Source organism: Salvelinus alpinus, chromosome 19 (assembly GCF_045679555.1).
Source record: "Salvelinus alpinus chromosome 19, SLU_Salpinus.1, whole genome shotgun sequence".
Lineage (NCBI taxonomy): Eukaryota > Metazoa > Chordata > Actinopteri > Salmoniformes > Salmonidae > Salvelinus > Salvelinus alpinus.
The window spans coordinates 43,491,909-43,508,757 of record NC_092104.1 but is presented as its reverse complement, the minus strand read 5'-3'; the positions used below and the strand labels follow the sequence as shown (position 1 = coordinate 43,508,757).

The 16,849-nt window shown below is 45.7% G+C and overlaps 1 protein-coding gene and 1 pseudogene across 1 annotated transcript; one reads left to right on the top strand and one right to left on the bottom strand.

Annotated features, from left to right (window-relative positions):
• Positions 1–150: 150 nt before the first annotated feature.
• LOC139545876 (piggyBac transposable element-derived protein 4-like) lies at positions 151–4,707 on the bottom strand (the record flags this gene model as incomplete). The annotated part of the gene is made up of 3 exons (XM_071354072.1): positions 4,660–4,707; positions 728–832; positions 151–585 (listed from the first exon to the last, which is right to left on the bottom strand). Coding segments are annotated over exons 1-3 (588 nt in total), but the record flags the coding sequence as incomplete, so codon positions are not given.
• A 4,721-nt stretch (positions 4,708–9,428) lies between these two features.
• Positions 9,429–16,790, top strand: LOC139545875 (toll-like receptor 11; annotated as a pseudogene).
• The last annotated feature ends 59 nt before the right edge of the window (positions 16,791–16,849 follow it).

The following is a 16,849-nucleotide window of genomic DNA, read 5'->3' as shown; positions in this document are numbered from 1 at the left end:
AAGTGCCTTTCCCAGCTGCTCCAGGAATACTCTCCTCTTGTTCCGCTTATCAGGCATCCAGGTAGGGTTGATCTTGTTCCATATCACGAAGGGATTGTATGAGGACACATCAATGATGTTATGGAAGATGACCAGGGGCTAGCGGGCAGTCATCCTCCTGCAGCTGTAAGTTCCAATCACCTTGTCCAGGTTGTTCACGCCTCCTTTGTTGTGTTTGTAGTCCAGGATGATGGCTGGCTTCCTGTCCTCACGATCACTGATCTCAGCTGTTTTGTGCAGTGTGCTCAGGAGGACCACATTCTTGTTCCTCTTTGAGAGGTAAGAAACTAGAGTGGTGGTGGGGATGAGGGCAAACTTTGATGAGAAGATATTGTCGCACGTGACATTGTGCACCGTCAGTCCATCTGTCACATCAAGCACAAGCCACATCCACTGGTTCTTCTCCGGGCTTCCACTGGCCGGCTTCCCTGTGTAGACTTGAATCTTCCAAGCGTAGCTGGATTGTGCATCACAGGGCACCCATATCTTGATGCCATACTTTGCTGGCTTGCTGGGCATATACTGCCGAAAAGGACAGCGACCTTTTGACAAAAGAGATTACTATCAGTAATTAGTATCAGTGTCACAAAAAACAATCACATAAATCAATGATATTACAGCGATACATAATCAAATTAACAGTGAAAATCACTTACATTACACGTATGATTTTTTTTTTTTTATCTCTGAATGGAACCAGTTGCTCATCCACTGTTACTTCAGGCCCAGGGTTGTAGAGGTACGGCAGACGCTCCACCCACTTCTCCCAGACCTCTCTTATGGCCGCCAGTTTCTCTCACACGTCTTTCAGGTCTTGACTCACGGTTATCAAATTGTAGCATTCTTGAGAAAATTAGAAAGACTTTCAGTGGCATCGTGGCACAGAAAATGGCCCTTCCACTCTCTGCATCCCAGAGACTACATGTAGCCTCGCCTCACCCGCTAAGATTAGCAGCCCACAAGAAAGTTTAAGTTTTGTCTGAGTTCAATCAGTAGCACACATAATCTCAATTTCTCATTGTGTGTGTGTGTGTGTGTGTGTATGTGTGTATGTGTGTGTGTGTGTGTGTGTGTGTGTGTGTGTGTGTGTGTGTGTGTGTGTGTGTGTGTGTGTGTGTGTGTGTGTGTGTGTGTGTGTGTGTGTGTGTGTGTGTGTGTGTGTGTGTCTTTGTGGTGTGTAAATCATTTTATAACTGCCGGGTCAAAAATGACCCCAACACAATCTTTGTACCCTGGTGGTGTACAGCTTTCATGGAAATATGAACAAAGGTGATGTTTCACTTTTTCTAATGTTGGGGTCACTCTAGGAGAAGTAATCAAATTTCAAGTTGAAAAAATATCATTTAGGGGGTTACCTCTGCTGTTAAACATAGTGGCGGGTCATTTTTGACCCTTAAGACAACACAAGGGCTAAATGTGTGCATGTTAATTTACCTATAGCCTATATCTGTGTAATGCTGTGTGTGTGTGTGTGTGTGTGTGTGTGTGTGTGTGTGCGTGTGTGTGTGTGTGTGTGTGTGTGTGTGTGTGTGTGTGTGTGTGTGTGTGTGTGTGTGTGTGTGTGTGTGTGTGTGTGTGTGTGTGTGTGTGTGTGTGTGTGCGCATGAGCATATGTTTGTGCTTGTGTGTGTGTGCGCTAAACCCAAATCTTAACATTGTGCAAATGCGCGTGAATGTGTCTGTGTTAACTGCAGTGGATGAATGACCTTGATTTCCAGTGTGTCACTGTGACAAGGTGGTGTTCACACATGCACACTAAGACATTATACTCTCTACTCCACATTTTACAAATATTCTGGGTCCTTCTTCTGTCACTTGGCAGGTTGAAAGTCACAACCCTGAATTTGTGTTTCTGCCCCTGTTGGGCAGGTGCATCACTCTGTTTGGTTAGAAGCTGAGGAATGGGGCTGGCGGAATATTAGACAGGAATTCAATCCAAGGCACATCATAGTGAAGCACATTGCATTTGACTGTAAATGGTATTTTTGGCTTTAGCCGACACACACAGAATTTTCCGTGAATGCGATCTATGCGAACGTCTAGGAAATTGCCTTTAAAAGGCGAATTGTCAGCTGTCCAGTACTGGTTTATATATCACACATTTCCATGCAGAATCAAACCAAATCACAAATTTTCACTTCTGGTTCAAGGTTCATGGATTTGCAATGGATTTTGATGTACTCACAATTTGCAATGAAATCTCTGTGTTAGAAGCTTTTGAGGCCTACATTGCGACAAGCAAACTTTTTCACAGAAAACCTTGCCTCTAAAAGCAAAGGACAAAGGCCGGGAGAAAGGCTGAGTTAAATGTAATAGTTTGGAAACTGATCAGCAGCAAACTGCTTAAGTGGAAAAATGACGAGAAACTTAGCAAACTGTGTTAATTTGAATACAGCCCTTTAACCCTCTCTCTCCAGATGCTAAAAGTTTCACGGGAAGTTTGCGTAACTCCTGTGGCTTGGGTGGCTTTTTAAGTGTTCTTTATTCATGTGTTATTTGTTTATGCGGATTAATTATTAAAAGTTTGCTGCATTTTACAAAGGTTCTAGTTTGTGGGTAATGATTCCCTCCTTTCTCTCCCAATGGGTTGTATTTGTAATTTTCTTGAATATAAAAGTTGCATTATTCATGTGTATCGGCGGGCCGCATCTATTAATGATGCCTTTCTTTATAGGTGCTCACGTCTTTAGCATGTCTTTCTCGCTCTTGCTCCCTGACTCAAAGCAACAAAAAGGGGGTACATAGAACCTCTTCTTTCTATTCCTCTCTCCCTCTTTCTTTCTCTGTTTACTTTTTTTCATACTTAGCGCATTGTGTTATCTCATTAGGGTCAGATGGACATAATCTCTTTTCCACATAACCGACCAGAAAAAAAAGAGGGAGAAGAGAGACAAGTTTGCTGTGGCACTGTGATGTAAATGTCCTTATTTAGTAATTTATAGATGTGGGAATTGAGTGCAACTCTGTAGAGAGTCATCAACTATTGATGTGTCTAATCTTTCGGATCCTGCCAACATGATGATCATGATCTGTTTTTCGAGTGAGGAGGCACCAGCTATCTCCTCCTTCCTCCTCACTGAGACGCCACATAGGCTTATTGTTCATATCAAATCTGTGATTCCACATTTGCAAGGCGCCGTTAGTCTGCTCCAGCTGAAGCTAATAAATGTTTTTCCCCATGTTAGTTAGAGATAAAAAGCCAGCGGTATTATACAGTGCTAACAAGCCACTCTAACACCCAGCACACAACCACACTATTCAGTTAACCAACAAATAGAGGAAGAAAAAGATCATGTGTAAATGCGATTTATATTACAATTGTACCTTTGGAAACTCTTTGAGAAGGGAAAGCAGCACGGCTGCCATCTCGCTCTACAACCAAGGTGCTTGACTTGAGATACAAACTTAAGATAATACTTTGTTTCGATTTTCTGTGTACTTACAGTCCTTCAGTATGCAAGTACAGGTAGGTGGGAGAACTGCTATCACTTTTTGCCATTTTCCTCACCTATATCTCCCTACAAGCACACCCATCTTTGCTTACCTTACCTTACCTATTTGACACATACGTGCCATGTTCCCTTCCATGCATGTGCTCATAAACAACACCTTTGGTGGAACCCATATACTGTACTGCATAGTGTAATAAGCCTATAAAACTTGTGAACACAAAACACACACACAGACACACACACACAGATACATAATTGAATAGAGCCAACACTGCACTACCTCACTATCCTAGAATTCCCCTCGAGGCGGGTGCCCGTGGATGATATGTATACAAAACAAACCAAATTTACGCTTTCAACAAGATATTTAACATATGCCACTCAGAATAAATAATTGAAAAGTGATGCTTAGTGTTGAATGGTTTATGTTTTCCATATTTAAGAGTTGCGGGGTTTGGAGGGAGACAATAGGCCCAGAGAGAGTGAACACAACATTAATGAAACGTAATGGTAACGTAAACTAAACGTAATGGTAGTGGAACACAGTGCACGCAGGATATGCAGGATGTGTCTGTCTCTTTCTCTCCCCCACATGAGCTTTGTCCACTAGGCAGGAAATGGAAGAAAGCGATCCAAAGCAGTACAATCTGAACTTGTCCTATAAGAGACATTCATTTTGATTTTCCATTGAACACTGTTTTGCTACGGTGTGTCCTAATGAACATGGCCTTATATTTCTTTTTCTGACGTTCTCTCTTATCTCCCTCTGTCAATGATGGGCAGCCATGCTTCCTATACCATGGTCATACACCAACATGAAAAACATACAGAAATAAACCCGAAGGTGTACACACACACACACACACACATGCAGACAAACACACGCATGCACACACATATTTACAACTAGCTCTCACAGTCTCACGTCAGAATTAGATGCTCATCCATGTTTCTCGAACGTCAAATGTAAAAGTTTTTTTTCAAAGTGTTTAAGGTTAAGTTTAGGCATTAACTCCAAATGGTTAAGGTAAGGGTTAAGGTTTGGGATTGGCTTAAAAGAAAAAATATCAAAAACAACTTTCTATCGCTGGATTCGAACATGCGACCTTTGACACCAGAGACAGATGCTCACAGCCATCCACCACTCCTTGTCAAAACCAAAACTTACTTGAGGGTAGCGCTCACTGTTGCCCCTAGTGGCCGATTTCCCCGTCATCTCACGACTTCCTCAGACATCGATGGACGTCCAATCCTGACTTGTATCTCGGGTGACCTGACTGGAAATGCAGTGACGCAAATGTACACACACACACACACACACACACACACACACACACACACACACACACACACACACACACACACACACACACACACACACACACACACACACACACACACACACACACACACACACACACACACACACACACACACACAAAGGTTCTCACAAAGGTAGAGAGGGGTTCTCTCTCTACACACCATCTCTTACTTCTCTTTCCCTTGCTCTTCTCTTCCTCCTTTTCACTTATCCTCTCCCTCATCCGTCTTTCTATCTCTCTCCCACATGCTCTTTCTCAATCAGCCTCTCTCTTTCTGTCTTTCCCATTCTTTCCTTCCCTCTCTCTCTGTAGGAAAATAGGAAGTGCTATTCATGCTGGTAATTACATGTCTCTCTTTTGTTATGGTGGCATATTATTTTCCCTTAATGGATGGACAAATTATATAACTACCTCTTTATGGAAATAATAATGGTAGAGGACAGCAGAGATAGCTGGCAGTGTAGCATATCAGTGTCTGTCTCTCTCTCACGCACATACACAACCACACACAAACACATACACACACAAACAGACACAACACCAGCCCAGTGACACCGAAAACACACATTCTCTCTCTCACACACACACACACACACACACACACACACACACACACACACACACACACACACACACACACACACACACACACACACACACACACACACACACACACACACACACACACACACACACACACACACACACACGCACACACGCACACACACACATTAACCTCACCATTCAAAAAAAATTGAAAATAGGCCATGGTGATATTCTGATGCAGGGGTTATGTCCATTTTTACAGCATATTTTATTCATCTGTTGTTTGCAAAATGCTGTATAAAATATAGATGGTCTACACTACTCTGACTGCCAGGGCAAGGAGGCAGGAGACAGGAGAGAGCACAGGAGGACGGGTTCCCAGCTACACACAGGATCACATAGTGTATATGGTTGAATGGATGGATTGAAGTATGGATAAAGGCATGAATGGAAGGGCGCATGGGCAGACAGACGGATGCATGGCTGCATGGATAGATGGATAGCAAATTTACCATACTTGATTGGAAACAGCTGGGGTTTTCCCATGGGAGTGAGAAGTAAATGTATCAATTTGCTTTTTTGCTTTGCAGTGCTCTTATCATATTGACTTTACGAGGGTTAACATGTAAATGGCTGTACATCGTTATTTTCACACAAACTGTCCCTCAGTGCAGAAAGACGAATGGGGGAAAGAGATAGAGACAGCGTTACATATCTGGGCATGAAAACGTTTTCAAGTTGCCAAGTTCATTAGCAATCATCTAACAATAACCAATGTAAGGAATTATCTGAAATATGCTCCTGATGGTGCAGCTACATCCACATCCAAAATGTTTGTTTTTGTCAGAACTGCCTGTTTTCCTCTGCAGAACATCGTAAAGACAAAACGTGTACAGTAGGGATAGAGTAAAGAGAAGAGTAAAGGGTGAAGCGTACAAACAGAGATGGCTTCCTCAGCAACGCAGCGCTCCCACTATTGGAGCACGGCATGATGGAAAGTGACAGCAGCGCCCGGGGCGGCCACGGAGAGGGCGGAGTCTAAGAAAAGAGCCAGGAGGGGTGAGCTGTGCTGCTTCATCAGTGTGTGGATGCGCACTCACACACTGTACACACAGACCCAAACACACACACTGTACACACAGACCCAAACACACACAATGTACACACATACCCAAAAACACACACTGTACACACATACCCAAACACACACACTGTACACACATACCCAAACACACACACTGTACACACAGACCCAAACACACACACTGTACACACAGACCCAAACACACACACTGTACACACAGACGCAAACACACACACTGTACACACATACCCAAACACACACACTGTACACACATACCCAAACACTCACACACTGTACACACATACCCAAACACACACACTGTACACACACACCCAAACACACACTCACTGTACACACATACCCAAACACACACACTGTACACACAGACCCAAACACACACTGTACACACACACCCAAACACACTGTACACACACCCAAACACACTCACACACACGGTACACACACACCCAAACACACACACACTGTACACACACACCCAAACACACTCACACACTGTACACACATACCCAAACACACAATCACTGTATACACACACCCAAACACACACTCACTGTACACACACACCCAAACACACACACTGTACACACACACTGTACACACATACCCAAACACACTGTACACACACACACACTGTACACACACACACACACACACACACTGTACACACACACCCAAACACACAGACTGTACACACACACTGTACACACATACCCAAACACACTGTACACACACACTGTACACACAGACTGTACACACACACCCAAACACACTGTACACACATACCCAAACACACACTCACTGTACACACACACCCAAACACACACACTGTACACACACACCCAAACACACTGTACACACACCCAAACACACACACACACACACACTGTACACACACACCCAAACACACACACACACTGTATACACACACCCAAACACACAGACTGTACACACACACTGTACACACATACCCAAACACACTGTACACACACACTGTACACACATACTGTACACACAGACTGTACACACACACCCAACCACACTGTACACACACACTGTACACACTGTACACACTGTACACACACACACACTGTACACACACCCAAACACACACACACACACCCAAACCTGTCCACATGCACATATTTCCTCATCCAACCAGAGAGTAGAGTAGGAGGTGCTCTGACAGTAAGCCACAGGGATGGGCCAGAGAAACATATCTGACACAGTGGCAGACAGGGCGACACCCCGGCCAAGGTGAGGTCATCCCAAAGACCACTGGGGGATCGAAGGTCACAGGATACAGGGAAGAATCAGCCACAGGGCACATGGGGGCATCGCCAGGATTCTACAGACACCTCAGGCTCATAGGGGCTAGAGAGTCTAAGCAGACAGCACTCTCATGGAGGGAACAAAGTACTCCTTTCTGTATTTATACACATCACTGGGATTTTATGTTATGTTTATGTTGCACCAGTTGTTGATTTGATCAAATAAATGACCCGGAGGCATGTTACAGGGCAGTTCCGCCACTTTTCGGCCTCATATTATCTCCAGCACCATACCAGTGTCTTCATATGTGAAAACAGCGTGTTTTATTGATCTGTGGGAAAAAATCTGATTAAATGATTCTCTGCGACATCATAGGGTAGAATTCAAAGTAAAGGGTAGGATTTAACACCTACAGCAGGTTTTTAGCCAGAGGGAGGGAGGGTCACCAAGAATTGATGATGTCATAGCCTGCTGGAAAAAACAGCATAGACCAGCATACATTTCAAGCTGGTCCATGCTGGTCTATGCTGGTCCATGCTAGTCTATGCTGGTCAGTGTGGTTGGATGCTGGTCAAGCTGGTCTGATCAGCATGGTCTAACTGGTTCTGCTGACTGACCAGCCTTAGAAGGGTTTTCGAAGGTGACCAGCCATTGTTGTGTTTTCTCTGGTAACCAGCCTTCGATGTGTTTTTGCTGGTGACCAGCCTTCACTGTGAAGGCTGGGTGACACGTAGAACCCTTTAATTAGTCCCTGTAATGGAACATTATTTTGTTCCATTTAGAACCCTCTGGTTCCAGGTAGAACCAATGACAGGTTTTACAGTTATACAGGTGTCACGTTCCTGACCTGTTTTCTGTTGTTTTGTATGTGTGTGATGGTCAGGGCGTGAGTTTTGGGTGGGCAGTCTATGTTTTCTGTTTCTATGTTGGTTTTGGGTTGCCTGGTATGGCTCTTAATTAGAGGCAGGTGTTTTGCGTTTTCCTCTAATTGAGAGTCATATTAAGGTAGGTTGTTCTCACTGTTTGTTTGTGGGTGATTGTCGCTGTGTCTGTGTATTTTGCACCACACGGTACTGTCTCGTCTCGTTCGTTCGGTCGTTCCTGTTTATGTGTTCCTCGTTTCATGTAAGTTCATAGTTTAGGTCTGTCTAGTTCGTTTTGTTATTTTGTTAATCATTCAAGTGTATTTCGTTTCGTGTTTTTCCGTCTTGTCAAATAAACATTATGTATTCATCACCCGCTGCGCCTTGGTCTACTCACTCACCGAGGGACGGCCGTTACAGAATCACCCACCAAACCCAGATCAAGCAGCGGGTTAACGGACAGCAACGACAGCAGCAGTGGATCAAGGAGGATTGGACATGGGAGGAGATCCTAGACGGAGAAGGACCCTGGGCAGAACCAGAGGAGTGTCGCCGCCCCAAAGCGGAGCTGGAGGCAGCGAAAGCGGAGAGGCGGCGATATGAGGATGCAGCACGGAAACAAGGCTGGAAGCCCATGAGTCAAACCCAAAAATTTCTTGGGGGGGGGCTCTCGGGGAATATAGTTGGGTCAGTCAGGGGACTTGAGCCAACTCCTCCTGCTTTACATAAGGAGCCGGTGAGGGCGGATTTGGAGGTGAGTAACGCAGAGACAGTAAAGGAGCTAATGGAGAAATTGAAGGTGAAAGATATGAGGGATGTACTGGTTTGGTGCATGAGGCACGGCATCCGTCCGAATGAACGTATTGGTGAGTTGATGTCACCGGGTACCGCTCTCCATACTCGTCCTGAGGTGCGTGCTAGCCGTCTGGTTAAGACAGTGCCTACACCACGCACCAAGCCTCCTGTGCGTCTCCAGAGTCCTGTGCGTCCTGTTACTGCTACCCGCTCTAGCCCTGAGATACGTGTTCCCAGCCTAATACCACCAGTGCTGGCACCACGCACCAAGCCTCCTGTGCGTCTTCAGAGCCCGGGTTCTCCTCCACGCACTCTCCCTATGGTGCGTGTCTCCAGCCCAGTGCCTCCAGTTCCGGCACCACGCACTAAGCCATCTGTGCGTCTCCAGAGCCCTGTACGCACTGTTCCTTCTCCCCGCACTCGCCCTAAGGTGCGTGCCCTCAGCCCGGTACCTCCAGTTCCGGTACCACGCACCAGGCCTATAGTGCACTTCGAGAGGTCAGTGTGCCCTGTCCCTGTTCCCCGCACTAGCCTTGAAGTGCGTGCCGTCATCCCGGTACCTCCAGTTCCGGCACCACGCACCAGGCCTACTGTGCACCTCAGCAGGGCAGAGTCGGCCGTCTGCCCAACGCCTTCTGCACTGCCTGTCTGCCCAGCTCCGTCTGAGCCATCTGTCTGCCCAGCGCCGTCTGAGCCATCTGTCTGCCCAGCGCCGTCGGAGCCATCTGTCTGCCCAGCGCCGTCGGAGCCATCTGTCTGCCCAGCGCCGTCTGAGCCATCTGTCTGCCCAGCGCCGTCTGAGCCATCTGTCTGCCCAGCGCCGTCTGAGCCATCTGTCTGCCCAGCGCCGTCGGAGCCATCTGTCTGCCCAGCGCCGTCGGAGCCATCTGTCTGCCCAGCGCCGTCGGAGCCATCTGTCTGCCCAGCGCCGTCGGAGCCATCTGTCTGCCCAGCGCCGTCGGAGCCATCTGTCTGCCCAGCGCCGTCTGAGCCATCTGTCTGCCCAGCGCCGTCTGAGCCATCTGTCTGCCCAGCGCCGTCTGAGCCATCTGTCTGCCCAGCGCCGTCTGAGCCATCTGTCTGCCCAGCGCCTTCTGAGCCATCCGTCTGCACAGCGCCTTCTGAGCCATCCGTCTGCCACGAGCCATTAGAGCCGCCCGTCTGTCCCGAGCCATTAGAGCCGTCCATCAGTCAGGAGCCGCTAGAGCCGTCCGTCAGTCAGGAGCTGCCAGAGACGCCGGCCAGTCAGGAGCTGCCAGAGACGCCGGCCAGTCAGGAGCTGCCAGAGACGCCAGCCAGTCAGGAGCTGTCAGAGCTGCCCTACAGTCATGAGCTGCCTTACAGTCATGAGCTGCCCTACAGTCATGAGCTGCCCTACAGTCATGAGCTGCGCTACAGTCATGAGCTGCCCTACAGTCATGAGCTGCCCTACAGTCATGAGCTGCCCTACAGTCATGAGCTGCCCTACAGTCAGGAGCTGCCCTACAGTCATGAGCTGCCCTACAGTCAGGAGCTGCCACTCAGTCCGGAGGAGCCCCTCAGCCCGGACCTGCCAGAGTCCCTCAGCCCGGACCTGCCAGAGTCCCTCAGCCCGGACCTGCCAGAGTCCCTCAGCCCGGACCTGCCAGAATCCCTCAGCCAGGACCTGCCAGAGTCCCTCAGCCAGGACCTGCCAGAGTCCCTCAGCCCGGACCTGCCAGAGTCCCTCAGCCAGGACCTGCCAGAGTCCCTCAGCCCGGACCTGCCAGAGTCCCTCAGCCCGGACCTGCCAGAGTCCCTCAGCCAGGACCTGCCAGAGTCCCTCAGCCCGGACCTGCCAGAGTCCCTCAGCCAGGACCTGCCAGAGTCCCTCAGCCAGGACCTGCCAGAGTCCCTCAGCCAGGACCTGCCAGAGTCCCTCAGCCAGGACCTGCCAGAGTCCCTCAGCCAGGACCTGCCAGAGTTCCTCAGCCAGGACCTGCCGCCCCTTATCCCGGTGCCGCCCCTTATCCCGGTGCCGCCCCTTATCCCGGTGCCGCCCCTTATCCCGGTGCCGCCCCTTATCCCGGTGCTGCCCCTTCATTTAGGTGGTTTTAGTTGGAGGGTGGTCATTGGGAGGGGGATACAGAAGCGGGGAGTGACTATGGTGGTGTGGGGACAGCGTCCGGAGCCTGAGCCACCACCGTGGTCAGATGCCCACCCAGACCCTCCCCTGGACTTTGTGCTGGTGCGCCCGGCGTTCGCACCTTGAGGGGGGGGTTCTGTCACGTTCCTGACCTGTTTTCTGTTGTTTTGTATGTGTGTGATGGTCAGGGCGTGAGTTTTGGGTGGGCAGTCTATGTTTTCTGTTTCTATGTTGGTTTTGGGTTGCCTGGTATGGCTCTTAATTAGAGGCAGGTGTTTTGCGTTTTCCTCTAATTGAGAGTCATATTAAGGTAGGTTGTTCTCACTGTTTGTTTGTGGGTGATTGTCGCTGTGTCTGTGTATTTTGCACCACACGGTACTGTCTCGTCTCGTTCGTTCGGTCGTTCCTGTTTATGTGTTCCTCGTTTCATGTAAGTTCATAGTTTAGGTCTGTCTAGTTCGTTTTGTTATTTTGTTAATCATTCAAGTGTATTTCGTTTCGTGTTTTTCCGTCTTGTCAAATAAACATTATGTATTCATCACCCGCTGCGCCTTGGTCTACTCACTCACCGAGGGACGGCCGTTACAACAGGATACTTCAGATATGCTTATTTTGTTAAAATTGCTTGTAATTGTAATTTGGTAAGTAAGTTACCAGCTACTGAGTTGCAGTAAAAAATACTGTATTTTTCCAGTTGAATTAAGGTCTTAATGTTGAAAAATGACTTGTTGTTTACCTTACTTTCACTGCACTTTGAAATGTAGCTGTGCTGGGGGGATCATTAGCATATTTGGGGGCATGGTCTAAAATATGTTGTATTTGTGCCAACCGTTAGTGGAAGTGTTGTACCAGTTAAAGTGTTTTTATCATTGAGCACCTAATTTGTCAAACTCCCTGTTCTACAATCTTTGTAAGAGCTTGTGCCAATCAAGAGCTGCACTGGTGACTGTGCATTTTAAAGTAACTTAATGGCAGTTGGTCACTGGGAAGTTCATGTTTAATTTTCAGTAACACTGTCAGCTTGCGAGAAAATTGTTATTGGAGTATTCATAGGAACTTACTGTGGCTCGCTGACTTGATTGTGTGGCAGGAAGGTCAGCTTGCTGCCAACCAAGAGGTTGAGGCCAGGTGAGGCTGGGTTCCAAATGTGTTCACCATAAAGAATGTTTAGTAGTTGTCAACTAATGTTATAAGCTTTTTTTTGTATTTAGAATAGTTCAGTGACTGTACAGTACGCTTCTGGCAGTTATTTGCAAGTAAGTTACTGTGCATTTTACAATAACCTACTGACATCTGGTTGCCAGTTATGTTTTAAGCTGGTATTTGACCTAACTGGATTTGACGTGAGTGAGTTACTAGTAGTGATGTTACGTTTGACACCGGAGATCCGAGGCATGCGTCGAAATTGCTAAGCAGCTAACTTCAAAGCAGTGTGCCAATGTGTGTATCACTTGAGCAGAAGTACGTCATCAATGATGTCCGAAGCTTCGATTTATCATGAGCTTTTTCAAAATTCGAGATCCTACTGTTTTTGCTGTGGTTCTGGTGCTTTCTTCAATTCCAAGCTGCTTTCAAACAACAATCTCTACTGGACACCGTACTTACAAATATAGTTAGGATTTTGGACCAAAAAACTTTAACTTGACCAGTAGATTATCAGGTAGAGTAGAGCACTATGGAACATTCAGGGACATGAGAGTACGAGGTCAAATCCCGTTGAAGGCACACTACTTTCAAAATTGTTTTATGTGAAACCACACTTTCTGCACTGTTGTTCAAATAGTTTTTTTGTATTTAGTATAGTATACACTTCTGTCTTAAGCATCCTAAATAATGCCATAGATTGAGTTTTTGAAAAATAGTAAACTTGAAGGCAAAAAAGGGAAGCATGATGCAAACTGATGATATGCTACTTACCACTGCACCACAGAGTTTTGATGAAAGCAGTGGAGAAAAATAAATGTCTCTGATAATCACACGCTGCTATTTATTGCTGACCAGCATTTATCCCTAATGTGCATTGTGAACAGATGAAGCTCAGAGTAATTAACCATTTTGGTTAATTTGGTAAAAGAGCTGAACGCTTCAGAAATCCCCATCACTAGTTACTAACAGTTACTGCTTTTAAGTTACTGTGAATTTTACAATAACTTACTGGTTGCCAATTAGGTAATGCAAAATTCACAGCAACTTCCAGGCAACTAACTTCCATTAAGTAACTGTAACAGCGCAGCTCATTAATGTCACATGCTCTTACAAAGATTGCAGAACTAACTGTGTTAAAAGAGGTGCTCAACCTTGATGAATGACATAACCATCAACCACTTAAACTGGTACAACACGTCCACTGACTGTTGGCACAGATACACATATATTGTATCATGCCCCAAAATATGCTTACGAGCCCCACCGGTACATTGACCCCACCTACATTTCAAAATGCACTAATTATTGAACATTGCATTCAAGATATTAATATTAGAATAATATAATATATATATATATATATACATAATAATATCAGAATAATAGTAGAGAGAATGATTTATTTCAGCTTTTATTTTTTTCATAACATTCCCAGTGGGTCAGAAGTTTACATACACTCAATTAGTATTTGGTAGCATTGCCTTTAAATTGTTTAACTTGGGTCAAACGTTTCGGGTAGCCTTCCACAAGCTTCCCACAATAAGTTGGGTGAATTTTGGCCCATTCCTCCTGACAGAGCTGGTGTAACTGAGTCAGGTTTGTAGGCCTTCGTGCTCGCACATGCTTTTTCAGTTCTGCCCACAAATGTTCTATAGGATTGAGGTCAGGGCTTTGTGATGGCCACTCCAATACCTTGACTTTGTTGTCCTTAAGCCATTTTGCCACAACTTTGGAAGTATGCTTGGGGTCATTGTCCATTTGGAAGACCCATTTGCGACCAAGCTTTAACTTCCTGACTGATGTCTTGAGATGTTGCTTCAAAATATCCACATGATTCCCCCCCCCCTCATGATGCCATCTATTTTGTGAAGTGCACCAGTCCCTCCTGCAGCAAAGCACCCCCACAACATGATGCTGCCAACCTCGTGCTTCTCGGTTGGGATAATGTTCTTCGGCTTGCAAGCGTCCCCCTTTTTCCTCCAAACATAACGATGGCCACACAGTTCTATTTTTGTTTCATCAGACCATAGGACATTTCTCCAAAAAGTACGATCTTTGTCCCCATATGCAGCTGCAAACCGTAGCCTGGCTTTTTTATGGCGGTTTTGGAGCAGTGGCTTCTTCCTTGCTGAGCGGCCTTTCAGGTTATGTCGATATAGGACTCGTTTTACTGTGGATATAGATACTTTTGTACCTGTTTCCTCCAGCATCTTCACAAGGTCCTTTGCTGTTGTTCTGGGATTGATTTGCACTTTTCGCACCAAAGTACGTTCATCTCTAGGAGACAGAACCCGTCTCCTTCCTGAGCAGTATGACGGCTGCATGGTCCCACAGTGTTTATACTTGCGTACTATTGTTTGTACAGACGGACGTGGTACCTTCAGGCATTTGGAAATGGTTCCCAAGGATGAACCAGACTTGTGGAGGTCTACAATTTGTTTTCTGAGGTCTTGGCTGATTTCTTTTGATTTTCCCATGATGTCAAGCAAAGAGGCACTGAGTTTGAAGGTAGACCTTGAAATACATCCACAGGTACACCTCCAATTGACTCGAAATATGTCAATTAGCCTATCAGAAGCTTCTAAAGCCATGACATCATTTTCTGGAATTTTCCAAGCTGTTTAAAGGCACAGTCAACTTAGTGTATGTAAACTTCTGACCCACTGGAATTGTGATACAGTGAATTGTAAGTGAAATAATCTGTCTGTAAACAATTTTTGTAAAAATTACTTGTGTCATGCACAAAGTAGATGACCTAACCGACTTGCCAAAACTATAGTTTGTTAACAAGAAATTTGTGGAGTGGTTGAAAAACGAGTTTTAATGACTCCAACCTAAGTGTGTGTAAACTTCCGACTGTAGACAGCATACATTTTTCTAAACTAATCCAATGGAGGCTGGTCACAATGAAGGCTGGTCACCAGCGAAAACACAACGAAGGATAGTCACCAGCCTATGCTGGTCTATGCTGTTTAAAATCTGAGTCGTGTTGAACTTTTTAACAAAATATTATTTTCTACAAAAAGTAGAAATGCACCATTTTAACATATGTAGACACCGGTATTATGCTGGAGATAATGAAAATGGGGTTGAAAGTGGTGGAATTGCCTTTTAATTAAGAAAAAAGACTAACCACTACCTATTATGTAGAAGCTACGAGAAAGTGAGAAAGATATGTTAAGAATAATCTCATCTTTAACCTACAGCTTTTCTCAAAGTATCTAAGAGTTAATAAAAAAATAGACCAAGAAGAGATTGCAGATACGCAAAAGCCATATATAGTAACAAGATCAAGAGGAGATGAACATAGCTATAACTCAGTTGACAGACACAGCAGTGGAAGAACTCAGGTCTTCATTTCATTGGACATGCAATCCCACCAACGCCTCTTCCAATTGGATAGAGGAGCATTCTGATTATCAATCATCAATTTGTTAATCACCTACACTGGATGAGACAATAACAAACTACATAACGACCAACACATCATTCCAGCAGACCTGTGTCTACTTCACAAGAAAAAGGAGGCTGGTCTCTGTTCAATTTGGACTATTGGTAGTTTGGATCATCGGCTCCTGGGATTGGTTTTAGTAATACATGCGTACTCTATGACAAGACAATCCACTACCGGTTGTCCATTCACAGCAGTTCCTGCCCTCACAGCAACATAACTGCCGTTTGCTGGGATGTACGCGATCTCAAACTCAGACTTTCCATTGTTTCATCAAACTACCAGGCTCTCTGTCTCGAGATCAGGAATGGATCTGTGATGCAGTCTGGAGCGCTCTCTTGATTTTCCACCCTCGAGACCATTCGCATATGAGGCTCTCTGCCCACGATTTTGCCTGGAATCTTCAAAGGGCTGTCCCATGTAAAGAGACTATCTTTTCTGTGTGTCACAGTGTTACAATTCCCCACTTCTATCTACCACATTCAGTGACCTGATTCATCTTGAGGAATTGTCCATTGAGAACTACAGGCTTTCTGTGACGGCACTGGATGCATTGGGAGGGATCCCTCTTCTGAAGAAACATCACAGTCAACATCTGTACACAGGAGCGCTCTGAGTTGCTATGTAGCATAGTCAACATGTCAAAGTCATTGACGATCCTGGACTTTAATTCAGATTGGACAGTCATTTTGTTCTGACACAAACAGAGCTGTTCTTGAGCTTCCATTTTTCTATCGTCTTCAAGATTTCTTTACTT